This window comes from Vanellus vanellus (genome assembly GCF_965231255.1).
Source record: "Vanellus vanellus genome assembly, chromosome: 10".
In the NCBI taxonomy this organism is placed as follows: domain Eukaryota; kingdom Metazoa; phylum Chordata; class Aves; order Charadriiformes; family Charadriidae; genus Vanellus; species Vanellus vanellus.
In genome coordinates, this window is record NC_138915.1 from 15,462,570 (window position 1) to 15,488,997 (window position 26,428).

At 45.1% G+C, this 26,428-nt stretch overlaps 1 protein-coding gene across 2 annotated transcripts; it reads left to right on the forward strand.

Moving 5' to 3' along the window:
• Window positions 1-6,968: 6,968 nt before the first annotated feature.
• LOC309675761 (transmembrane protein 182-like) lies at window positions 6,969-23,453 on the forward strand. 2 transcript variants are annotated; one of them, XM_082488138.1, is made up of 5 exons: window positions 6,969-7,257; window positions 9,353-9,470; window positions 11,516-11,614; window positions 14,256-14,393; window positions 22,576-23,453. In XM_082488138.1, exons 1-5 carry the CDS (start codon window positions 7,105-7,107, stop codon window positions 22,803-22,805), a joined length of 738 nt encoding a protein of 245 aa, XP_082344264.1. In that variant the 5' UTR covers window positions 6,969-7,104; the 3' UTR covers window positions 22,806-23,453. The 2 variants fall into 2 exon arrangements, with proteins under 2 accessions (XP_082344264.1, XP_082344263.1); XM_082488137.1 differs by lacking the exons at window positions 14,256-14,393; window positions 22,576-23,453 and adding an exon at window positions 12,782-13,474.
• Window positions 23,454-26,428: the final 2,975 nt, after the last annotated feature.

Here is a 26,428-nt window from a genome sequence, read left to right on the forward strand (position 1 = left end):
GTGGCTCGTGGCTGCAGAGGCTGCTCCGGCCAGCACCGCACGCCTGTGCACATGCACTGGTCTGATCCTGCGCAGATCCCAGCCCGTTAATCCCTTTCAACCCTGCTTTGCGGTGCTGGGACCGTAAATACCTCTCTGCTGCATTAACATTTTGCTGGATCTGCAGAGAAGACAATATTCTTCACAGTACATACTTTCCCAATGAGTCACTCTGCCCCAAATTTAACCTTCTAGATACTATGTGGTTTTTTTTTAAAGGTTCTTTACAAAATATAAAGCCATCATGAAGTATTTTCCAGTTACTTAGTGGCCAAGCCCTCTGACTAGTATGTATTTCAGCCCAGAATACCTTTGATAATCTTTGCCAGTATCCAGTGTTGGTGGTCTTAAAATTCTACAACCGAGTGGAAAACTGTTAAATGCTCAGGCTTCAGAGCATGCCTAATTAATTCTTTGCAGGGTTTTAATCCTTTAAAAAGTGTTAAAAACACGGATTCAGTGTATCATTGAATATTGCATGGTTCTGTGGAAATAAATTGCATCAGTCTGATTCCTTTAGCAGTTCAGAGAGTTATTGCTCTGTGCTTACTCTGGAAGTTTACAGGAGTCTTTTGAAAGTTAAGGTTAAAATAGGCAAAAGTTGCTAACGATGGGGAGTTGCTCAATGGCAAAGTGAGAGCCCAAAAACTACATCCGAAAAGTCTGGGCACATAGATCAAGCCTTTACAACTCAGGCTATAAATCTCCCTTGCACTTGCAAGTCCAAAAAGCATTTGTGTTCAGCACGTGGACTTTTTTTTTTTTTATTTTTTATTTTGACCAGAAAATCATGCTTCTGTTTAGTTTATGTCACAACTGCTTAAGGAGATTATAACGGTTTAATCCTGGAAAGTACTGGCAACGCTTACGAAGCAGGTGAGGCAAACGGAGCTTTTACTTCTCTCCCAACATCAAGTGCTGGGGGCATTCAACCTCATAAGAAACATTAAGGGTCTTTCAACGTCCAGGCTTATGTGCCTCTTTCAAGAGACATGTAGATGGTAGAGCTGAAAAAGGAGCATGTGATGGAGATGAATGAGTGATTATAACTTTAATGCAGAATTAAGGGGGCAAATGTCAATACGGATATCTATTCCCCTCCCTTCCCACGCAGCTCGTACTGGGGGGTTGCTCTTTGCAAAACCACCTGGGGGTGTTGGTGACATTTCCAAGGCAAAGTTGGTAGCGCTGGGGTAGCGCCTGCGCTCTGCATGGCTTTGCTGTGCTTGCTTCCTTCTTGCTCTGAGGTTTGTGGAAGCAAGAGTAAAGGCAGATCCATGAGAGGTACTCCCTCCATCTACCTAAAGAAAAGTGATGTGGAACATCTTTCAGACCATGACAGATCGTCAGGGTAAGCTCTAATGCAGAAAGGTATGTGGATCTCCAAAGGGACTCGGGGAAGTCACTGAAAGCAGACCTGAAATCATGTTTGTTCGTAAAATAGAAAGAAATCCTCTGCTTTCAGCACGAGAGAGTGAAAATATGTTGATCTGTCTAGCTAGTATGTAATTTTTCAGCAAGCACGGATCAAAACACAAAAAATAACAATAGCTCAGACTATGCTGATGGAGTCTTTGATCAATCAACAGGTAAAACCCCGATTCTGGGAAAAATCCGAGCTGAGTAGCCCCAGCTCCTTGCTAGAGTATGGATGTTTTGGAGACCCACAATTTCAGTTTAAAAGCTTAAGGGCAAAAAAATCACCAGAGTCAATTAGGAAATAAAGATCATTAAATGCCCAGGATACGACTTCCCTTTCCTTACAGCTGGGTTCTAGTGGTGTCTGTGGTGGCACCCGTGTTTGACCTCTCTGAATAAGAGGAACCTGACGGCAGCTTCCCACTGCCACCAGAAGAGGTAAGGGAGGAAAGAGATGTTTTCCTTAGTAATTTAATGGTATTTGTGCCTGACTATTGCATGGATCATGTTGATGCTCAGTTAATAGACCTACCTAGCTGTGGTCTAACACTCCAGAGATCCCAACACAAGCTACAAAGGACAATCAATACCGTTACCGGTTTCTATGGGTTTAGAAAGTGTGGCAGGACACTACTTTTTTGTTTGTTTGTGTTTTTTTTTTTTTTTTTTAGGATGGGGTTCCTAAGCCTGTTGCTATAGTGCTCCAGGGGTGTTATATTAATTCAGGCACCAGCTAGCGATGAGAGGAGGCTGTAGACTAGTTTGGGATGACGGCTCCCCTCCCCACACAAACACCTGCCTCCAGAGGAGCTCCTGGTCTGCCCAACGCCCGTGTACAAGGTAACCTGTTTGACATGCGGAGGCTTGCTTTGTAGGAGGAAATGAGCGTGGTCCTAATGGTTGTTCAGGTTAGCCAAGAGCTGCGTCACCTTCTGGAGGTGCCTCTCAGACCTCGTGATGAGGGGTAGGATGGGCAGAGCATCTGCAGGACGTGGGGCCGGTGGGGTGAGCATTGGTACCAGGTCTTGCTGTTCCTGGCTGAGAAATTGTTTCTTTACTTCTCTAAATTAAAGATCGTCTCTGCTGGAAGAGTAAAATCGGAGCTCCTTGAGCCCTTGGCGAGGCTGAGAACCGGAGGGTGAAATCCAGTTCTGTTAGGGAAATTGCAAATCTACTATCGATTTCAGGATTTATCCTACAGTATTTTTGCATAATAAAAGGACTTTTGTTCCTGTTTTCTCCCCATAAGGTTTTCATCCTTACGGCCCCGTTTGCGTGCTCTTTATAGGCCTGCCAGTAACGAGTGCTGGATGGTGGATGTGGTAGCGTGGCCCCAGCTCTGCACGCTGACCCCCAACCCTCTCTGCAGCATTCCACACAGGAGCAACACTTCCACCCAGAGTTTAGATGCAAAGGCAACGTCCTAAAGCAGCCCAAGGAAAATAAGATGAAAACGTGGATTAGTTGATAATAATTTTTAAAAAATCTTTTATTAAAAATTTTACTTCAATTTATATATTTAATAATTGTTTTTATTTCTTTGATGGATATCGAAAGGTATTTTGATCCCCAGAATAGAAATTTTTCTTTGAAAATGTTGACATTAAACATTCAAAATTAAGAAACACCTTTTTTGAAATTCTTCCAGCGGCACTCGCTCACCCCAGCCCTTCCTCAAAGATGATTTGTTTTTTAAACCCCACATTTTCTGATTAGTTCATCAGAAAATCCCCAGCCCTTTCTAACTGCGGAGGAAGGGAGGGGGGCTGGGATGATTTATTGGTGGCTTTCTTGCCATCTCTTCTTTATTTTTTCCCCTCTCTTTTCTTCTAGTACATGTGTGCCCTGTCTATTAACAAGACTGTCTGTTGCATTGTATAAAATCTATATGAACAAAATACTTGCACAAAAGGAAACCAGATAGCTAATTTGCACTTTGAAATCAGAATGGGTCAGAATCTTACATTTAATAAAGATGTTATTTCTGAAGAGTAAAGGAACTATTTTTTCTACTAGTCTAGTTTGTAAGACTAAAAAGACTTATGAAAAGGCATTCCTATAATAAGAATTTTAATTTCATCTAATTTTTTCGCCGAGCGCCAGGGAAATGGAGAAGCAAGGGGGTTGCAGAGGGAGGGCTGAGCAGGGCTGAAGGAGTTTGCTCCTCTGGTAGCCCCCCCAGCCTGCTGGCATGAGGTGCTTCACCTTCTGGGCTGGCTGGACGCAGTGGGGTTGATGCCTAGTTAAAAAAAAGTAATCAAGCTGAACAGAAGGAAACATCAGGGGGCTGTAGGCCCTCTCCTGCGTTAGTGGTCCCCGGCAAGCCTGGGTGCTCCCACCAGGTGCTACTGGAGCAGCTGCCCCGTCCCCACGCTGCAGCTGCCGGTACCCCAGGCACGCTCTCATTGTCCATCATGTCCAGGAATTTTTCAGATCCGAATGGTGACTAGCACGTGCGTGGGGTTGTGCCAAGGAGAAGGGAAAGCTCGTTGCATGGAGAGTCGTTTTGACCTTGCAAACTCAATTCCTATTCCACAGCCTAAGAATTTGGAAAATGTTTGGCTGGGGACAGAGCATCCCGTGAGGAGCCAAGGCTGGGCACCAGCACTGCTCTGCCGCAGCCACGCAGGGGTGTTTCTGCCAATGAGACCGAGAATTGCTGAGGACACCTTCCAAATGGCAAACAGCGCTAACTTGTGAGTATGCATTAGCATAACTATAGCAATGCCAAGTACAGCTGACTAAAAAGCATATACATAAATGTGGGAGTGTGCATTAATCCCTTTTTTTAAAATACAAAGTGCCCGCTTTGCATTTTAATTTTATGCAATTGCAATGCAATCTGCAGAAAAAAGCCCTCACTTCTGGTGTGCAAACCCTTGTCTTCACCGAGCTCCTTCAAGCATTGCCAAAGCTCCCCCATCAGTTGTGTTCAGCTTGGCGATATAGATCACAAGAATAGATGGCAACCAATTTTTCCTTGTCACTGCAGACAGGTTTAACCACTATTACATGTTAGTTAAATGGCAACTGATTGAAATTACACTTATTGAAGATTAATTAGATGATAGATATATTGCACTTTGTATTTAATCAACCATTTTATGTTCAATACAAAGAGGTCACCTCATTGCAGCAATCGTTGCCCGTGAAGTAACAAGATGACTGTGAGATGGGTGTGTTATTGCCATTCAAAACTATGGAAAAAGAGCGGGTATGTTGGGCTGCCCCGGAATGCGCTGGGAGAGGGTCAATACATGTAGGTATGGGACGAGAGAAGGTGGTGGGAGGGTTGGCCAGAAGCACCGATGTGCAAACCCATCACAGTAGCAGGGATTGCTTCCAGCAGAGGTGGCAGCTAAACACAGGAGGGCGACTAAGTGGCCAGGGAGGGACAGTGTGTGTTTATTCATGCCGAATTACGGGGCTGCGGAGGGCTCGTTTCCCAGGCAGCACTGCCAAGAGAGCACGGGAGGAGCGGAGCACCCCCACAGGCGTGCCAAGGCTTTTGGTGGGAGGCTGTATCATGTCAGAATGATTTCTCCTCTCCCTTAGCTGACTAAATAGTTTGCTTGGAAGAAAAGGGATGGTTAAGCAGGCCAGAGACATGATGTATATTTTCAGTTTCCTGAAAGTGACCCTTTACTGCAGCTCTCCCATCAGATGCATGTCCATTGCTCCCTGTCTAAAGCCCACGCAATGAGGTTTCTACCTGCCAAGAGCAGCGTTCAGCCCTGCCGTGAGGACTTTCATCCTGTTATACCAACGTTAGAAGGCATTCGTCCATTTTAGCGACCAACCAAGATGTAATCCTAACCTTTGAGACAACCCGCAGGCCATGCCCTGCAGCTCCCTCTTGCCTTGCTTGCCCCCCAGCTGCCCCACCATGCCAGATGCAACAACATCTGCCCTCCTTGCACTCTTGCCCCTTGCAGCCCCACTCCGGCTCCGATTAATGGGGCTGTGGGGACTGTGGCTGAGGTTTTGACCCTGTGTGATGGTAAGTCTGCAGCCTGTCCGACTTTTCCTTTCTTCACGCATCAGTGTGGGAACTCCTTCGGGCAGGGACCTCTTTCCTGCATCCTATCGGATGCCTCACGTGCTCGCGGTCAGGTTAAACAAACAGCAGCTCTGCCTCTGTGACAGCGAGCATGAGAGGTCTTATGTATTATTTAAAAGCTATCCCAGCCTGCAATATTTAAGAAAGAACATGTAGAGGATAGAATAAATTATTATAATTTAAAGTCTATTGTGCTCGTAGAAGAAGAATGAGCACATTCATCAGTTGATATGCCTCAACAGTTGGCTAGAAGTGTAGTCAAAATTTTACCCGGTTTCCTTAACCAGTGTGTGATTTCTCTGAGATACCCATATTTTCACAGTTAACTACTAAATTCATTTGGAAATTAATTTGGTCACAGAGAATCCTGTAGGATGGGGAAGTCAACATCTTCATCTATCCCACTTTTTAGAACAGGTCATGAATTAGGCTAAGGTTAGAAAACCAGAACTGGAATTTTCACTGTAATTTAAATTTCCTCCTCCAGCCTCCTGGCATGTCACAGGAATGCAGTTATTGCCCGACAGAAATTATAATTTTCCTAGTCTGGCATCCCATTCCTGGCAGTGATCTACAGCAGATGCTCCAGCAGAAGACTAAAACGTTAAGAACTAAATGGCAGCGAAATTCTGTGCACGATTGTCCTTGTCCCTATGAGGCAGTTCTTCTACAGCAAGCTTGGGTGGTGGGAGGGGTATGGATGCTATATAGTCCACTCTTCTGTGGTGGGAGGGGTATGGATGCTATATAGTCCACTCTTCTGTGGCAGGAGAGAGAACATCCTTCTACAACGGCACAGCAAGACACTCTACGTATATTGGTATGTACACCCGATTTTAGTGCTCCTTGACTAGCTAGATGTGGACCTGCCTGATTTAAACTTGTTTACGTGGGTTGATTGCATTACTTCTGAGAGCACCAAGATTTTAAGAGATATTGAAGAGATATCACCAAGATTTTAATGTTATTGCTTGGATCTCTGGGCTCACTTTGTGTGAAAGCTGCATTAGTGTTTTGTTCAGAGGAAGCAGGAGCTGAAGGAGGTGCATATTCCAGAAGTGCCACTTCTATACTGCACTTGGGAGGACGCGGCCAGAGGTATCTCACAGCAATGGCTGCAGACGCCGTGACGTGGTAAAGATCTTCGAGTTCAGATCTGCTCAAGCCGTACACAGCCTTTCTGTTAATCTCATGCACAAACAGAGTTTTAAAAACTCTCGGGTGTCCTGGGCAGTTCTGCATCGTAACCACTCGTGACCTACAGACGGTGCTGGACCAGCCGAGGCTACGGGCTCTCCGCAGCGCTCTTCTGAAATAAGCTGCCATGTGTTTATTTGGAAACCTTCCTGCTCTGTCTCAATAGCTATTTGTCATGTTCCTTAATGCCACAGCTGTTTGGTTACAGCAGGTCATCTGCTTTTATTAGTCCTGTTCCCACCACCCACTGAAACTCACACCAGCCAGGAGAAGATTTTTATCCGTGTCCAAAAATAGCACTTCTCTTCTCCCCCTCTTCCAGTGACCCTGGAAACTTCAGTGTTTTTCTTCTTTTCTGATTTCCGATTTTGCTGCCTACCTGCTGCCCCATGAAGGCTGGAGTGGCGGCTCTCGCGGCCGGGATCCTCGGCAGCACCGGCGTGTTGCTCTTTCTCATCGCTTTCGGGACAGATTACTGGCTCCTCGCTACGGAGACCTGTGGCATCTTCGAGGATGGCAACAGCACTCTGCGGATCGGGGAGGTAAACTCTGAAATCTTGTCTTCGTTTGGAAGAATTGTCTTCTTTAAATAATTAAAAATTTTAAATGTTTCAAGTTTTAAATCTGCGATAATATTTATGCTCACTGAAAGTGACCGGCTAATGTTAAATATCAGCCTGAGCTAGCTTTAAAATCCAAACCAGCTTTTGCATAGTATCGAGCATTTTGACTGAAGTAAAGTGTGTCTAGGCAACGTTAAGACAGAACCTCTGTAATCTGGCAGATATGAACATTAGGGAATGAAAGGCAAAAATGTAAGAGCTTTACTTGTTGACAGCATTTGCCTCTAAAGACAAAAGATATCTCCTGATATTTGCCATTAAAAGATTTTTCCCTCTGTAGTTTCTTCATTTTAAAATAGTTCATATTTTTAAAGTGTAGGACTTGGCAATCTTTTACATCTGAAGTGATATGACTACAGCACAGACAGAAAACAAAAGCGAACATCAGACGCAGAAGAGCGTAGACAAGAACTTCTGCCCGTCTAACAAGAAGAGGGCTATATGTTTTAAAACTGAGATTTATATAGGATTTTAATTAGCAGGAAATGTAATTTTCAAAGGACAATTTGGTATTTTAGTGCTGACTTTGGTATCACTTGTTTATAGATCCTTTCAAAAGTTTGATTTTAGCTGTCCTTGCTGTTGTCTAACTCTTCAATGGAGTAACAACCAGATCAGTTCCCTGAGCCACTCACTCTTCAAAAAGGTTTTTGTGCTGATCAATGTGCGGTTTCAATTACAAAATGACAGGAAGATCCTTGTTGTGTGCAGACTTTTTGTTACTTCAAAGTTCAATCCAATTAGGTTTGGGTTGTTTTTTTTTTTCCGGTGGGTGAGTCACACTGGGTAAGCATCATGATGCCAGCAAGAAATACTTTCTTTCATTTCAGAATCCCGTAATCGAATGTAGGACACTGTTTGCTTGAGTCGTGTTTCCAAACGACTTTCTCTGTTGGGAAAAAAAAATTATGATGGAAAAAGTGCCTGGCAGAAGGCACTGTCTTTACTGTTTAAAGCAGTGCAGTGAAGCCCCGGAGATGGCACTGTCATGGACAGAGGAGTGCCGCTCAGTTTTTGTGCACTTGGGGAATGACAATGTTAATTGTTTTTGTTTGTGCTGTTGTCTTTTAAAGTGGAGAGACTAGAGACGGTGCACTGCACGACATGAATAAGCATCTCAAACATTTCAGATACGCTCTTGGCCAAGCGTTAGTGTGCCTGTCACCAAGGCAGAGCGACTTCAAAAGTGCCAGGCAGAAATAGGAACTTCTCTACTCTTTCCTCTGAGCTATTTTATTTCTATTTCAGACACCGTTTCTATTATTTCTATTTCAGTCACCAGTTGTGTACAACGCGCTGTGTTTTTACCTTCTCTGCCCTTTCTTAAACTGGCAAATCCTGTGCCTTACAGATAAGGATGGTCTCAAGCATCTGCCAAACAGCAATTAAATGTGCCGCAGATGCACTGTCAGCAGCCAGCCAGCTGAGGAAGTTTGAGGGCTGCATGTTACCACTGTCGTAGTTATTTTTTTATCCTGAAAGTAAAAGGAGATTCAGGTCAAAGCTCTGGAAGAGGTCGTAACTTGATGCATAAAAACCTCGAGGCGAGGGAAGTATCTTCTAGCACCTCCCTGTTGAGTCCCATCTCCTTTCTGCAGCTTGCAGGGTCCAATCCTGTATGAAGTTTCTCCATCCTCCACAAAATATAACTTTATAACAGTTATGTCTGCTATACCAAATTGTATCAATTATGTCTGTTACACCAATTGTATCAATTGTGTTATTCCAAATTGTACTGATTTATCACATACAATTACCAAATTGTATGTGATAAAGGCAAGTTGATTTGGACTATAGTTTTAATAAGTCTTTTGGTAAAGAGTCTGTGACTCAAATTTGCAATATCCTTCAGCTGCTTCCATGTTCCCCACACCCTCCAAAACCAACTCAAACAATACAAATGAAAACTCCAACAAAAAAATGAAAGCAGCAATTGTCTAAGCAAAATATACACACTTTCCGCCTTTCCACCATGATCATCCCCATATCAGCTTGGGCTTTCCTTCCTCTGCAGGCCGAAACCCTGACAGAGGTCAGGAAGGAGATCCTCACTTTCCATCACGAGGGCTTCTTCTGGCGGTGCTGGTTCTTTGGCGAGGGTCACCCGGAGACCATCTGGACCTTCTGGTACAGTGAGTATGATGCCGCTGCACCACATTCTCAGCATTCGCTCGCAGTTTGCATTGCAAACAAGCACAAGGGCTCCCAGGGATGAGGAGACAGTTGTCTACCTTATTTTTTTTTTTTTTCATTCTCCTCGTCAATCTTTCAAAAGCAATCTTGGCTCACCCTTTCAGTGCTCTTTTTTTGACTTGAATTTTGCTCTCAGAGGGTTGTTCACAGAAATGTAGGAACCTCTTGATGCCATTTAATATAACGCCTACGAAGTCTTATGGAGTGGTGGCTTCCACCGGCAAGGATAACTCTCCCCTTATCTCTTGATGTTTGTGTTCAGCTAAGGTCTGCTAAACTTGAGCCTGTGCATTGCTCTTCTGTTCGTGTTTTCAGCCATCAGAGTGTTCCCACCTCCCCCTGATTTCAGCACGGGGAAGGCTGGAGATGCGCAGGCGTGTGGTGTCCCTGGGTGCTCAGGACCTCTAGCAGCAGGCAACAGTGGGCCATGGAGACCTGTAACCAGATGCGTTTATGCTCTTAAGCAAACAAGACTTTTATTTATTTTAAGATCTTGCCTGTTTTGCTTTTAAAGGTCATTGAAATTACACGTGTGAATAAACAGGGACGGATGCAAAGTATTTTTTTTCTGCAAGCGCATTCGCTCTTCAGTAAAAAATTGAAGGAGAAGGTGAAACCTGTTCTGAGAGACCAGTTGGTGCTGACTGGTGGCCCACGTGCAGTGAGGTGTGGGGTCTTGGCCCAGTGAACCAGGTGCTCCCACCAGAAAGAGCAAAGGAGTGAGACCACCCCACAACAGGCCTGGCTCCAGCCCCGCCGGCGGCCAAGCCAGCAACCAGCTTGCCTGCGTTAGTAGTGCACGGTGGGTGATTAGAGGACAGCCTTTCCCTGGGATGCCACAACCCTAGAGAAGTATTTGGGATAAAAGAAAGAGATTTTTAAATAAGTTCTGCCCAGGTTTTAAACACTGCAAAAGCCTTGACCCTGCGCTCGCTGCTGCTTCCATCCCCTCAAAGATGCCTACGAGTTTGTGGAGCAGCGTGGTCACCTCGCGGGGCATTTGGCTGCAAATAATGCAGGTTCCCATGATAAATTTACTCTGCAGTGATTAAAATTTCAGATGACTTTGCTGCTCCCCAGCCCCTGACCTGTGATTCCTGTAAAAGCTTGCAGGAACAGTTGCTGCTACCGTTCAACTGAACGACGAGAGATTTTTCACACAGAAATTTTTTGATAAGAAAGGACAGGCTTGAGAGAGGGAGTTTGCTATCTAATTACATTATATAGTAATACATTATATAATATAATGTTACCTGAAGTAAAATGACTCTTTCTGATAACTGGCAAATTTGTATTACTTCTTTAGGTATTTATTATAATAGGATTGATCATGGCAAATTAATTTGCTTCTCTCATGGACGTAATAATTAATTCAATAGGTATTCCATAGTCAATTTAGCATGAACTAATGTCCACCTATTATAAAGTGTTCCTTTGAGCTGGGGAACATATTTAAATAAGTGGCCAACCATTAATTAATTCATTTAACATTCATTCTATTACCGTTAATCATGATAAGCCTCAGTGGTATTAATATTGATGGGGCACTTCCATTCTAATTGCGCTTTGCCTTCTCACAAACTGGAGGTCTTGTAAGGTAGCTTACTCTGGTACCCAAATACCTTTGCCCCTTCCAGGCAGTTGGACACATTTTCTGGAGGAAAACCCCAATGGGAATTTTTACACTGATTTGAGTTGCTCCATCTTTCATGATTTATGCCCACCTCAGACTCAGGTTATGAAGATGAGAAGACGTATGGGTAGCAGTCTCAGATCCTGTTGTATCTCCCTTCTCTCATCATTCTTCTTTTTCTTTTACTTTTTTCTTTCTAACCAGGATTTACTATCCTTCTTTACTCCCCAGCCTTCTGATTTCAGTGAGGGTTTTGTAGGTTTTGCAGAATAGTATATTGCCATCTGAATACTATAACTGTGATTTTGCAGAAAACAAAAGCAAACGGGGATTTTTGTTGTTCTTTTTCAGCCAGCCAAGCACACCCCAAGTTCTGCATGCATGGCTACCTCTTTCCCATGCCCATTGCTCCTGGACCTTTCCCCCATCCTTCGTATGACACGACCGCGGGTGAGTTTCTTTCCTGCTCCCCCAGCAGCTCCTTTCCCAAGTGATCGGGCAGAGATTTACAATGTGTGTAAGTGCCGTGGTTCTCCCCTTGTAAATGCATGTGGCCGAGCATGACCAACACTTTCCGAAAGCTCCTTTACAAAATGGCCTTGCTTAGCTGACTGCCCCAAGCCGTGAGCACAACGAAATGTTCTCCCACGTCTTCTCTCCTCCGGAGCCAGCCATGCCTGGCCACGAGCCGTGCACCCTCCCGCTGGGTGCTCAGCACCTGCTCCTATGAGCAAGGGGGGATGCTAAATCCTCTCTCTCCCGCCTCCTCGCCTGCTGGGAGGAGCTGCAGGCAAAGGGCTTCAGCCCCACGGCCAAATCCAGACCCTGCAGGCAAGCAAGAAAAATAATTGCTGCTGGGCTGCAGGCTTGTGGCAGCCCAGTGCTGACTCCTTTCCAGAGTCTGACTTCCTAGGAGAGCTCTGGTGTTGATTTGTTGCAAGACAAAATAAACAAACACCAGAAAATCAGTTAAAGACCAAATTGTTAGAAGATCCACGTAAGTGACTGGCTTATTTTTAATACACTGAATACGACACAGTTGGAGAGCTCTCCTTTCAACTGATTCCCTTTTTATTTATGTTTCTCTATATTTTCAGAGTTCTTTAATGAATCAGCTGCTGTTAGGAATTTTAATTTGCTAAATTGGTGGCAGCAGCTAGAATTAATTCAATGATCTTTTTTGAAATGAATTGATTTCTTTAAATAGTGTGCATCACTCTGCGTTGCCTCTGGGGATCCGGGGCAGGCATACTGCACAAACAAACATCTTGACCTTTTCCTTAGCCTTTAGCGGTACCTTTTTTATTTTTATTTTTTATTTTTTTTTTATGAGGAATTAATTAAAAACCCCACATTTGTCAGTAGAGGCATGTGAGGGAGAGCAGCTAGTTTCTTTTGCTGTGCTGTGCAAGATTCCTGCCTCGGGCAACACGCCGTAGTGTAAAATGGATATGAGGGACCTGTCGATGGTCGAAGGAGAAGCCTGTCGCAGGCTGTGTGCAGCCAGCGTGCGGGTCAAGCGGTGGGATTTTTTCTGCTTAGGAGAGAGCAGGCATGACGTCTAGTTTCTGAATGATCTCGCTGATAAACACACTATTTTTTCCGTACTAAATAAAGGGCCCCGGAGGCATCTGTCCCTGCCCGTCAGCCCTCGCTATGAAACCCTCTCCAGCTGCCTCCCAGCGATGCCCCTTGGGACGGGTCCCGGGAAGGTGCTGGGGACCGGCTCCGTGCAGGGGCTGCACCCCGGGGTGCTGCGGGGGTCTGCCTGCACCCACCCTGCTACGGTCCGCGGGGGGGCGAGGGTGTCTCTGCACCCCCTTTTAGGGCAGTGGGAGCACCGGGCTCCTCTGCTGCACCAACCCCGCTGCGAAGCATCGGGACATCCGCAGAGAGCAGACGCTCCCGTCGTTGACACTCATTTTATTTTGAACGGTCCATCCTCATATGCAAATGATGACAAAACAGGAGGCCATCCAAGAAGAGGGGTCCTCCGGCTATTACCTGCTCCAGAGATAATTCTGCCTTATCTGCATCCTCTTAGGCTCCCTGAGAGAGACGGGTGACGGGAGGTTAAACATGAAAATGAATTCTGTGGTTTTGGAGAGTTCAAGATACTTATCTCTCCCTAAGTGGCTCTCCTGACAAAATGGTTTCAAATGAGTAAAACGCATCTTCTCTGTATCATTTTTCTTTCAAGTGTGAATCATTTCAGCATTACCCACTTGCTCGTGCCCGGCTTAAATCTCTCTAACTAGCGCTTCGGAAAAACAAGCGGGAGAATGAGATGCAGAGGTCCGAGGGGATCAGATAAATCAGGGGGACGGGGAGCAGGGTGTCAGAGGGTCTCTGCCTGAAGACCGCCACCTTTGGCCAAGGTTTACGGCAGTGACTGGAAGAGACTTGGCTACTGGGAGACCGAAATTAGCAGGCTGTGTCCCATCCCATGGGATGTGACGGACCCAAGCTTGCTTGGCTCTGGCTGGCGTGGTTGTATGAAGTCAGAGCAAAACTCCCAAATTCAGGGGATGAAGAGGCAGCTGTTCTCTTGCCCTGTTCCCTTACATGGAGTCAAGCAAGGCTGCTAATAGGGGAAACCATGAGCTCCCATTTTCCCTGCAGTCCTGCTAACAAAAGCCATCTTTATTTTAAACCAGGAACCTGGCGCCTTCCGTAAGTGTTAATTAAAATGGCACAAAGATGTGGTCTGATTCCGTCTCTCCCAATTTTGCTATTTTCTTTCCTTTCTTGCCAAGCTCTTCCGTGCCCCACAGGCACAGCTAGGCACGGTGTCCTTTACCCTCGCCCCCTTTTGTGGAGCGCTGCCCCGGCAAACCCTTCCAACCCCTTGTACTCATTCCAACCCCATTATGGAGGGTATGACATTCAGCCCGGACCTGCACCCGTTCCAGGCACGCTGCGCCCGTGCCGCGGCAGGGAGTTAGCAAAGCAGGAGCTGCGGCTCTGCCGAGCACGAGCAGCGTCACAGGTTATTGCTTTTACTGTTGCTGAAGCAGGAATTAAGCACAGACTGAAGAAAGACTGCTTTTTTCGCTCCTTTCCCCTGACTTTACTCTTTTTGACCGTGCAGTGTACAGAGGCTTCTGGACAGCGTTCATCGTGCTGGCCGTGGCCGCCGGGCTGGTGGGAGGGCTGCTGCTGGTGTGCGGCGTGCCCTTCGTCAGCCCCCGCTCCTACAAAGTCGGGGGCGGATTCCTCCTCGCCTCCGGTAAGTGGCGGTAAGGGGATATGGCCGGGGCAGGAATGCAGCGTGCCGGGGAAGGGAGGCAGCCGGGGTGAGGCTCCGCTGGGGGGAGACGGGAGCTCCGCTGGGGGGAGACGGGGGCTCTGATGGGGGGAGACAGGGGCTCTGATGGGAGCTGCACTGACTCGGAGTAAGTGATTTCCCTCTTCCCCTGCTGGAATTAAACCTCCCTGCTCAGACAAGTTTAACAAGATAGTCCTTAGTCCTAATGGGGCTGAGGTTTGGGATTTTTTTTTTTTTTTCCTATTCTTCTATGCAACCAAGAGGAACATAGCGTAGAATACTTTTATTTTAGTGAAATCTGTAGCTGCGTTAACCCTGGGCAGCAACCAGCCATGCTCTGGTCCCCTAAGTCAGTCTTTGCATTTGGGCCTCTCCTGTCTCTGCTGTTAACATCTGGTAGAGCTGGAAACCCACCGAGCGATGAAAGGCATACCCGGCGACTCAGAATGGGAGGGCTGGCTTAATAAAACCTGAAAAGATAAAGCAGTGGCACATCAGGAAAATGAATTAAAAATAGGCATTTATTCATTATTCCCACTACCATTTCAAATGATTCCACTGAATTATCACTTGGGCTCTTTCCTTTTCTGTATTTGACAAGGAATAACTGGCTTAGCTGGTAGAAATACTTGATTGATAACAGTGATTCAAACTCAGAAAAAAGCCTTTTTTGCTACTCAAGCAGCTAAAGGCTGGAGCTTAGCTTAGCCATGCCAAGCAAAGAACTTCATTACGAAGTCAGGCCTTTCTGTGAAAAACCACTGCTTAACTATGGATCCTGCACCAGGTCCTGCTTCCTCATACATACTGTGAGCCGGTGTCTTTGCTCCCAGTTTGGGTTTCCAGTGTGCCCAAGTTTTTGGGGCTGAAAACATTCACAAAAATATTTAACAAGGAAGGTCCCAACATCAACCTTGGAGGAACTCCACCTACACTCCTTCCAATCTTGCCATGCCCTGCTATTATTACCTTTTACCCTTTTGCCCCATTATTTAGCTCCCTATCAATTTTATAGCTCCTCTCCTAATTTCTGTCTCCTCCAGATGTACTAATAATTAACCATATGATGCCAGCTGAGCTGCTTGTTAAAATGAAGCTAGATGATATCTATCTATTTGTTTAAAAAATCTGGAAGGCACTAAATCAGAGTGGCCCTACCTGCCTCTGCTAATTCGCTTTGCATTTTGTCCAATTTTCTGTTTGCCTCAAGGTCTTCAGTTATTGAAGTGAGGCCAGCAAGCCTGGGGGTATCAGTTTATCTCTCTCTCTTATGTAGTTTAATAAGTGCTTGGTTGGCTTAATTTTTCTGAAGTTAAATTCCATGTGGCTTTACACACATGGATTTCATTTGAGAAAGCAAGACATCTTGCTATTGGATCTCCATCAGGTACCAATGCCTTCTACTGAGTGGTGTTGGCCACTTGACTTGTACGTGTGTTGGAGTTATCTCTTCTTGTGAGAGACTAGGGCTGAGTATTTAAATCCTCTCAGATGTGATGCTCTGGGTGCGTCATTTAAATCCCTACTTCTTCAAAACGCTCAACTTTCAGCCCAAATGGGAAACTGAGATTGATCACCTTCTGACCGTGACGAGACAAACAAAATATCACACAGAAAAGGGTGGCGAGTAATACTGAATCACTGTGGTCCATTTTTTCATTGTTTTTGCACTTTATTTGACTACTTCTTGATTACAAAGCTGGGGCATAGAATTTCACACTTTTTAGGAGAGCTGATTACGCATCACATAAACCTCTTGTCATTAGACAAAGATGCTGCTGCTTAAATTGAAGTTTGTATTAAAGCAGTTTCAATCTGAACCGCCATCATTGTTATTAGCTGTCATTAGGAGGAATGAGTTCAACTGGAAGAGAATTCCTGCTAAATTTTCAATCTAAATGATAGCTAGGAAAATGAAATATTGTTTCAGCATTTTCAGCAAAGTTTGCTTAGAGGTTCAGCTCATCCTTTTTTTTTCGAGAGGGGTATCCTGAACTCAGACCTCCGGGTCCTATCTGGCACTGGCTTCCTAATGGATTTGGGATGCAGCACTCTGTGGTTATTTTCTCGCTATCCCTTCTGAAAATATTGTGCATGATTGTGCTAAGCAGTAGGAACAATAGACTTAATACAGCTTCAACTCCCTGGTTGTCCCTTTCCTTCAGATAGCGGGATGTGGTCAGATGATGCAGGAGAAAGCGCATCTTGTCTTCTAATCATGGCCTGCCGGGTCAGTGTTAATTAACCTCCCTTGCAGAAATGATCTCTCCTTGAGGAAGTGTGAAAATGCTGGCAATTTGTAGAGTGGGAACGTGGTCTGGCAGTCGGATGGTGAGGTGGGGCACCACGGCTGCAAGATGCCCCGGCCTCTCGGGGCATCCTTTATGAGCAACTTTGTTCTGTCCATAAACTCCCTCTGCCCCTTTCGGTAGCAGCCCACGCTGAGGTCATGAAATCACAGCTATGGTTAATCATTGCAACAGGGTGCAACATTTGCCACCGAAAGGCTCTAAAGATATTACTGGTGCAAATGCACTCCCAAGCGCGTTTATGACTAACCAGCCTGACATGATCTTGAGGAGTCACGTGTGCCCCTCCATCACCAGGGGGAATTCTGCACCAGACAGTGAAGATTCTTATTGCTCAATTAGATCTCTTTGGGTTTCCTCTCCGAGATGCCTTTTATTTACTGTACTTTCAAGAAGACAAATCTGACTCTCTGCCAGCTATCGTAACAAAGGTAGTGCTCAGTGGGTGGCATTTCTGAGAGCCCTTTCAAAGGACTGGAGCCATCCCCCTTGATTTCCTCTGCTGGGTGACTCGGGAAATACAGCCGGAGCCCATCTGACGTTTGCTGCTGCCTTCGTTTGCACATCTACCGCCCCAGCTGGGCAGTTATCCTTGCCAGCCAGCTCCCAAAAGCGCCCGAATTGCACGAGCAAATAGCCGGCCTGCTGTTTTCCGTCTGACGTTTGCCGTCTCAGACTTAGCTCCAGCGCTTGCAAGGGGGAGGCAGATACTGCCTGGTGACTAATTGTCCCCCTGTTTCAATAGTCAGATGACAATATGATTAATTCTCACTACAATGTCACCGAGAGGGCTGGGTGAACGCTGTGCTGCAGCTTCTGGAAACTGTTTGAATTGCTGAGACAACTTTGCTTGTGCTCCTCAGTTTTCTGTACTTGTGCTCCTTGGTTTTCATTTCCTTTGGGCTTGTCGGAGACCAAGCTTAGAAGTGAGCACACGCTTCATCCAGACCTAGGGCGACTGCTGAGCTTGCAGCGCTGCCCTAATACGTCAGGACCAGCTGCATAGCTGTAGGCTTAAGTGAAAAAGTGACCCGAGCTCTACCTGGTGGCTTGCTACGGGGTGGGGAGGCCGCTCTGGAGGGAAGACACAGAAGGGTGCGTGTCCCAGGTAACGTTAAGCAACCTAGAGAAGCTTGTTATCGGCTTGCCATACACTGGGAAACACAAATATGTGATGACCTCTTCTCCCTGGTGACAAATGATAGGACAAGAGGAAACGGGTTCAAGTTATGTCAGGGCAGGTTTAGATTGGATATTAGGAAGCATTTTTTCACTGAAAGGGTTATTAAACATTGGAATAGGCTGCCCAGAGAGGTGGTGGATTCACCATCCCTGGAGGTGTTTAAGAAAAGGGTAGATGAGGTGCTCAGGGACATGGTTTAGAAGTGGTGGTGTTTTTATCAGGGTAGGTTAATGGTTGGACTTGATGATCTTAAAGGTCCCTTCCAACCTCACTAATTCTATGATTCTATGATTCTATGAACCACGTACAGTCTACACTTCTTCCGGCCGCTGTGGTCCTGGCGCTGTCTCTCCAGCATCCCCACTTGTGTGGCACGCACGGGTGTGCTCGCAGTGTCCCGCAGCCGCGGGATCCTCATGGCCGGGGGCCGTTTCCAGCGGGCAAAGGCAGCAAAAAGCCTCTCCTGCACTTTCAGAGCTGTGTCGTGGTGCTGCGAGAGGAGCACAGGGTGCGCTCAGACCAACCTGTTCTTCAGCGGGAGCCCACTGCATTAAAAAAAGGCAGTTTTGCCAGTCCTGTCAGTTAAAGTGCTGAATTTTATGCTCGGATTCCTCTTCCTAAATCAAGTGTCTCCATTTTGGCAATCTCAGGCTCCCCACGTGCAGTGAAGGCTGACAGTTATGGAAGGGCAGCTGGAGGTCATCCCTCCATTTCCTCGTTATTAACATCCGTACGAGGCAACTAGTGAGAAAGGCGAATAAGTCAAAGTTCATTATTCTCGTAATTAGCAGATTACACAAAAGTTCAGCGGCTTCCACCGAATAAGAGTTAAAGATTGAGTTCACTCACCTGTCCCTACAATTAGCAGCTATAAAGGTGTCACAAGAATATAGAGTGAGAGGAAGAAAAAGCCCGACTCCAATTTACTCACAACGAAGGCGCAGCTCTCCTGGGAGGGGGAGATGGGGCACTGCGGCTCGATGTCCTGCAGTTCGCAGTGTACGAAGGAGAAAGATTTAACACCCCACTTCCATTTTCTTGCAATTAGCCCCTCCCCAGAAGATGCCGTTGACCTCATCAGCTAGGAGACAGAGTTTCACAGTTAATTTTTTCCATGCTATGCTAATGAAGGGATGGGAGAAGGGAGAATGGAATGAAGGGGGAAAGAAAGAGGTCACTTGGCTAATTTTCCAGGGGTAGAAAGAAGAAGGATGCCAGCAGGAGCATGGGGATGGTCTGGTTTGATGAAATCTTCACTTACCCTTACCCAGAACCAAAACATGTCCTGCATCTCAGGGGCACGTGCTGACACCGGGCTCATTTCCTGGGGAGAAAACTAGATATTTTTTTTTTCGGTTTTCCATTTTGCTGCACAACGCAGGAAGAAATCTGTCTCTGTACAGAAAAAGCCATTTGGGGCTGGCAGGAAACGAAGATGTCTTTCTGCTACGGCCGAGACTAAAAGCCCCAAAAAGGAGGTGGTAAAGTGAGACCTGTTCAAAAGACGAAAAATCCAAAATAAAATAGCATTTTACAAAAAAAAAAAAGCCAAACGCTTACTTTGGTAATATGGGAGTGAGGCATCCTGATATTCTCATTATGAAGAGTCTTCTAATGTCTAAAAGCCTGACAAATTTTAGGCAGGTTCATGTATACTTGCAGTTGTTCCAAATAAGCATTTTTTTTGCTGAACCGTTTTCAGTGAGCTGCCCTTTCTGCGCTTCCACTGTCCTTCTTCAGCTGCACCTGCCCTTTTGATTTTCTTTTCTCGCCGAGGAGATGGTGTAAATCCCAGGGACTCCTTGCCACTCCGCTGTAATTATTCCAGGGAAGAAGGCTGCTTGCTTTACATTTTCTTGTCATTTTCCCAGAGTGTGAAAATGTACTTAATTTAGATGCCGTGGCTGTGCCATCACCTCCAGTACCTGTTTAATAATAAATCCTTCCATACTGAGACCTGCCGCTTCTCCTGGGGCGAGGGCAGGGGCCATTACCCCATCCTTATCTCCTGGTGAGCTCAGGGACGGTGCCACCCGCTCACAGGGCTTCTCCGCACCCTCCTCAGTAAGAACTGGTAGGTTTTAATCTGATTTCTTCCGTAAAAGAGGCTTAGGCTGTCTAAATTGTCCTGGGATAATTCAACGCAAACCCCCTGGTTATTTCAAGAAAAGTAGGATTCGAAAGTGTGTTACCGTACCTGTGTCCTCTGTCCCGCCGGGGCTACGGTTTTATTTGTGTCTCTTACGGTAGGTATTATAAGTTAATGAAATAGAAATTGATCTTTGAAAGAGCACTTTTCAAGGTTCAGTTGCTATCTAATTAATTTAATTTTAAATTACATCGGTAATAAAGACTTAATTGCCTTCTTATCAATATATTGTATTTTGTAAAGGACGTGACTATTTAAACATGCAATCGTTTTCTTATAGTAGAATAATTGGTATTTTAAGCATACAACTATCATATTAAGTGTAAAATATTTATTTGTGCACTTAATTTCAAGTGGTATCAAAATCTCAATGAACATGCAAATGCTACAACAGCTGCTATTTAACTCCTAGCCTGCCTCTCCAGCAAACGCGAGGACTTTTCTGTGTAAGGGAGAACGGCTTGAAATAACAGGGTGCGGTGACGTAAAGCGTATTCATATGGTTACCCCAGTTTTTGATTATTAAGATTCAATTTGTAGGCTTAGGGTATAGGAGGCAGTTTAATAGACATGACAGGTCAGGATGGACAGCGTCAACTTCTGTGTAACATCTGGTGAGGACTTTGAACGCTACCTTCGTATAAGTCTTGGTTTTGGCTACACCATGTGAAGTGGAGGTTTTGTAGCAGCAGATGTGTTCATATCCATTATAAGCAGGAACACAACTAAACACTGACGTGTTTTCTCTGACCAGGGTCTCGGTAACCACCATCACTAAGCAGATATATCAATGTCAAGCTTTACCCGCTTCCTTTGCTTAGCATGGGAGTTGGACTTTGTAGCGTATAAGCTGCCAGGAAGAATAATTAAATATAGTACAAGTACCTTTGATTTGAAAATTGCAAGGGGAGAAATTAAATCCAGCAGAAGCTGGATCCACACACATCCACAGAACTGCGTGGTAACTTGTCAACTAAATTGATTTTGAACTGCTCACTTCTACTATAAAAATATTATAATCTGTGATGTATTTCTTTCATATATGTCTGTGTATGTGCGTATATCTATGTGTTATAAGGCACCGTTTAAAAATAGCAAGCTTCTAGCTGCGAAGTAGCAAGATCAGATATTACAGAAATGCTTTCAGATCTGTCATCGCACCGCCACTATTTAGTTTTAATGTATGTTGACTTGAAAATGCACTATATTTATTCTTTAATGTGACACAGTAAATAATATTGGGGCCGCGCTAGTGTGTGTGCTTCGTATGGCGGACCTAGACCTGCAGCCTCTGACCACCGTCACTTTGAATTATGGGGAAAGGAGGTTCCTATTAAGGCACCGAAGCCTCCAAACCTGCCGGGGGCTGCGCCAGGTCCGGGAGGTGCCTGCTCACCACGTGCTTTTCAGATGTGACGGCTCTTCCTGCAAACGCTGACCTTCGACGGGTATGCATTTGGAAATCCGAGATTGTGAGGTCTCACGGGAGAGCTGCTGTTTGGTCCCAGGCATCCTGCAGGGCTGGCGGGGCTCGGAGGAGGGCGGACCCTCGCCAGGCGAGATGCTGACCCTGCTCTCGCTGCTCGGGCTTGAGCGTGGCCTCAGCCCTCCTCCCGTCTGGCTCCAGGGGAGGCCCAAGGACGTCTCACTTGCCAATGAAAAGACTTTCTAGCCTCATGGTATAAGCTGTTTATTATTCATTTAATTATCCTGTTATTTGGTAGACCACCTGAGATTAACCTCTCACGGCTACATGCCTTTTCCACTCTATTACGTGGTATTTCTCTGCAAAATAAGATCGCCTGTACTCCTTGCGGTGTGTTTTAATACTTGGCAGCAGAGCTGGGTTTCAGGGAGGGTAACGCAAGAGGTGGAGGGGAACTGCCATGAGCTGCAGCAGCCGCTCCGGCGCCTGCGTGGGCTCTGCTTGTGCCGGTGCTGGGGCGAGCAGGCTTGAGGCCGGATAATGCTTGCCTTCAGCGGGACTGATCCCCGTATCTTTGCGTTTCTGGTGGAAATTGGATCTGACGCGACTTGGAAGTGTAGATATAAAAAAGGGAAAAGCAAGTCTTAGCCTCTCCTTCTCACTCACCTCAGGCATATTAAAGTTAAAAAAGGCAAACCAACCCACCTTTAAGACAGGAATGCAGAGTTAGCCCCATGCACATCCCTGCTGTGACCATCAGCCGCGTTCGTGATGGTTTCGCCATGGCTGTATCCAGCAGTAACGGGGCCCTCAGTAGCGCCGGCGGCGAGAGCAGGAGGCGTCGGTGTGCCGGCGGCTGGGTAGGAGCTGGGCATGGCCGTGTGGGTCTCCCCCACAGCGAGTGGGTTTGGCTTTCACAGGAACCTGCAGACAGACGTCATGAATAATAATTCTGCAACACTGAGCTTTGATGCAAAGGACCTGCAAGAGTAGATGGAAATCTGCTGCAATCCTTCCTCAATTTTATCTCTTTGTCTCATATGCGGAGAATAACTCCTCTTTGTCTCTCTTTCCAGGAGGCTTATTTCTCCTGCTCATATTTCTCTTCGTGATCTGGAAGGAGTTCGCTGCTGATTTGCAGAAGTACATCCTTCTGGAGAGAAGCGAGAAGTGCATGGAGGACGTACCCGTGCACGTGCATTACGGGTGGTCCTTCATGTTCGCCGCAGCGGGGGTGCCCCTGGTTTTACTTTCTGGACTCCTCTTCTACCTGGTCGGCAGAGACATTATGAAGTCCCTGGAGTAAGACGAATTTGGAGAAGGCCTTTGAGAAAGTTGGTCATGTCCCCTGTTATGAAACGTACAAAGTTTTGAGGACTAGGTCGGTTTTGTAGCTAGAATTGTCGGCACAGGTGCGTGATTACACTCACTTAGATGGAGGCGGGGGGGGAGCACTGAGCATCCAACCACTGTCAGTCCAAAAGCAGCCCCGGCTGAACACCCAACTCCAGCGTTTTTACATTTTTGGAGAAATGTAGACATGCCTGTGGGTTTTACATCCTTTTTTTTTTGGACCGATTTCTCTGCAGCCCGAGAAAGAGCCCTTGCTGTGACAAGCAGCTCCCCCCAGCTCCCCCAGCTGTCAGCAGAGCCCCGCATCCATATTCAGCAGAGCTGGAGTTTTATAGCGTTCCCAGCATCCTTGTTTCTTGTAAAAGGTAATCGAATCTGGCTGTGACGGTGTATGCTATAATGTCTGTTTCTGAAAAGCAATTAAGGATGATTTTTTTTTTTAGCTGGCTCTAATTGACGTCAAAGGACAACCGCTTTAATGGGATGTCGGGAAACACGAAAAACTTTTTTTTCATTAAAAGCCCTGATTCTGAAGATACAAATGTACCTGGACCTAACCTAACTTTCAATAAGTGAATAAACCAATTTCTGTGGCATGAAACCTAACGTGAATTAATTAGTATTTCTTTACAGCACCGCATTACTCTGCATTTAATGTTTTCCCCGGACGCAATGTTGTGGTGATTCTCAACCCCAAAACTGAAAGACGGTGAGACTTGCGGGTAAGGGGGAGGGAAAAATAGCACTATTATTTTTAATTTTGCTTGTTATGGCAGACCATGGGACCTTGCTGTATTCTACAGTTGTAGCACAAGAGTCAGCTCCAAAGAGACAAATTATGTACCGTTTAGATACTTTTAAATTCTTGCAATGGCTCAGTGAGTGTTGGCTGACAGATTGCAGTGGTCCTACGCAGAGTTATGTGTGCTAATTCTACACCAAACTATCGCGGTATTGAGGTGAAGTAATTTATACTCTATATGCTGAGGTTTGTAAAGACACTTGAGAAATGACAAAGATTTGCGCTTGTCATGTTTCTCGGGCTGGATTTTGATGCTTTGAAGTAGTTTGTTGGGGCCTTGCTTGCTGGAGTCATTTGCATAAATTTTAAATCAAACTTCCTAAAAATGCACGCTTTTCTTGTGAATGTCATAGTTTGTGCTAAACATATATCTCCCAAGCTTTATGTCATACTATTGACTCAGTGCAGTTAATTAATAAGGTAATGTAAATGTCTTCTAGAAAGCAGTGAAGATTGTTGGCAGTATAAAAATGTTTGTTAATGCTCTTCCTAAAATACTGTTCAAGTCTGGCATTTCTTTCCTTTTGGAGCAAGTTCTAATTATTCTTTTACAAGATTCACGGCATACATAGAGTGAGAAATTGTAATTCCCACATGTAAAGATTAGTTCTTTCATATGAATAACAGGCTCGGTCTACAGTGCTTAAGCAAAATTCACACTGTTATCCATTAATAGAAATTTTGTTTGAATAGAATTGGTACACACAGGTAAAAGTAATGTGGTGTTTTGTTTTGTTTTGTTTTTTTTCCCAGGGAATAGATGTTTCATGACATTTACAAATACACAGATATTTCAGTGTTTTATTTGGCCGTTCTAAACTGTTTTTTTCACAGTATCTCCTTGGGTTATGCCAGTGCCCCATCAGTTCTTCAAGTGATAATTTCTCACTATAAATTCCCTTTGAATAATTTTTGTCATTTAATTATCTATTCAGTGTAGTGATGAACACTTATGGTCACAAAGAATAAAAGTATATAATCCAGGAGCAGAAGAGGTCAAGATTTACAGTCACTTGCCTTTCCCTGATCCCATAAAACAATCCAAGCATGCAGAAATGATGATCCCATAAGAGACACCAGGGCAGAAGAATGAGAATGCAGCAAGAAATCCATCAGACTTACTGATATCTATGAAGCTGAGGATCCCTGAAGTTGTGAATAGCGAAGTGAGTTTTATATTATAGAATGAAATATTTATTAACTTTCTCCATCTGTTCTTTAAAAAATTTAGTTTAATGTCATCAAGGCATTTATGGAATACATTTAGCTTAATCATGCATTCATGCCTTAGGGAGTAAACCATCCCTGGAGACTTGCTCATTCTGGATCAGCTCTAGAACAAGCGATAGTTTAAAACTCCATCATTCTTTTGAAAAACACATGACACTGAATCATTCTTGAATGGAGGTTTTTTAAAAAACCCCCTCTGCTATTGAGCATAGTGCAGTAGTCACAACACTAGGGATACAGAGAATGAGATTATAGACCAGCATAACTAAATTAATTACCTCCTCTGTTAAAACACAACATTTGTAGCCAGCACGTGTTAACCAAACACGTCCTTTTGGTGGACTAAAGAGGCTAATTCCTTTGCTCTCAAGTTTCTTGTGGCAAATATAACTCAAGCAGACAAAATTTTGTGTGAGAATTGTCGTTTCTGGAAGAGAAATTTAAAAAAACAGGCTAATGGACTCAGTGGTTTGAAATTGCAGAAACCACAGTCTCTTTCATCGGGTGAATGCGAAGAAGTTGGATGAAAGGATATTGCAGAGTAGTGACAAGGACCTAATTCTGATCCGAGTTTTGTCATTATAAATCATGAGTAATTCCAAAGACTGCAGTAGACCCTTATCACTGTTAAACATCTGTAAGTCAGATCAGAACTGGGACTAATAAATACATTCAAAAATGCATAATTAAAACAGTGATTTCACATCACTCTGATGAATTTTAGTCAAGGATTTCTTCAAGGATGCTTTTCTCACATTAGCATTTGACGTTAGTAAGCAATGAATAATTCCATTTTTTCTTTCCAACATCTGGGACGCTTCCTGCTTTATTTGCTACTTACTGAACACTCTGCAGGAAATATTAATGAATCTTGGGTGTTAAAATACAGGCCCTGTGGATCACGCTCAGGGGGCAGTGTTATGTAGCACAGGCTATATGTCTTGAGATTAAAAGGCTGGATTTTGGTGAAGTAAGATATTGGGAGATATGCCAAACCTGTGGGAGATACGGGCATTTGGGGAAGTTACCCCAAAATCGAGCCCCTACAGCTTCTTCATTCAGCTGTTCCCTCATACCAGGGAGGCAAAAATTAATGACAAAAGTTTTTTCCCTTGGTCAGACCAACTTTTTTTACTGATGAGTCAGAAAACTAGCACCCATGGAGCCCCCAGGGCAAGGAAGGTGCTGGGTGATGGGCAGCGATGCGGAGGAGAGATGGACCAGGAGACCAGAGTGCTGTGAAAGCATCACTGCCCTGCCCAGCTGCTTTCTCACACCATTGGAGGCATGGAGATTTTTCTCTTTCTTGGTGAGTTATCGGTAAAATTCCATGTTTGGAGAAGTTTGCTGGCTCTTCAGAGCATCCTGCAGGGGAGAACTGGGCTGAACATCAGACTCAGGCTTCCAAAGGAGGAAAGAAATGTGCTTCTCTTCATATGAAATGACCTTGGCAGTTCAATATCTGACCAGGAGGGTGAAAGCACCCTCTACTGTGGAAGACAAGTTAACTGGAACTTAACTAAAATTCATTCTAGCTAGGGGTA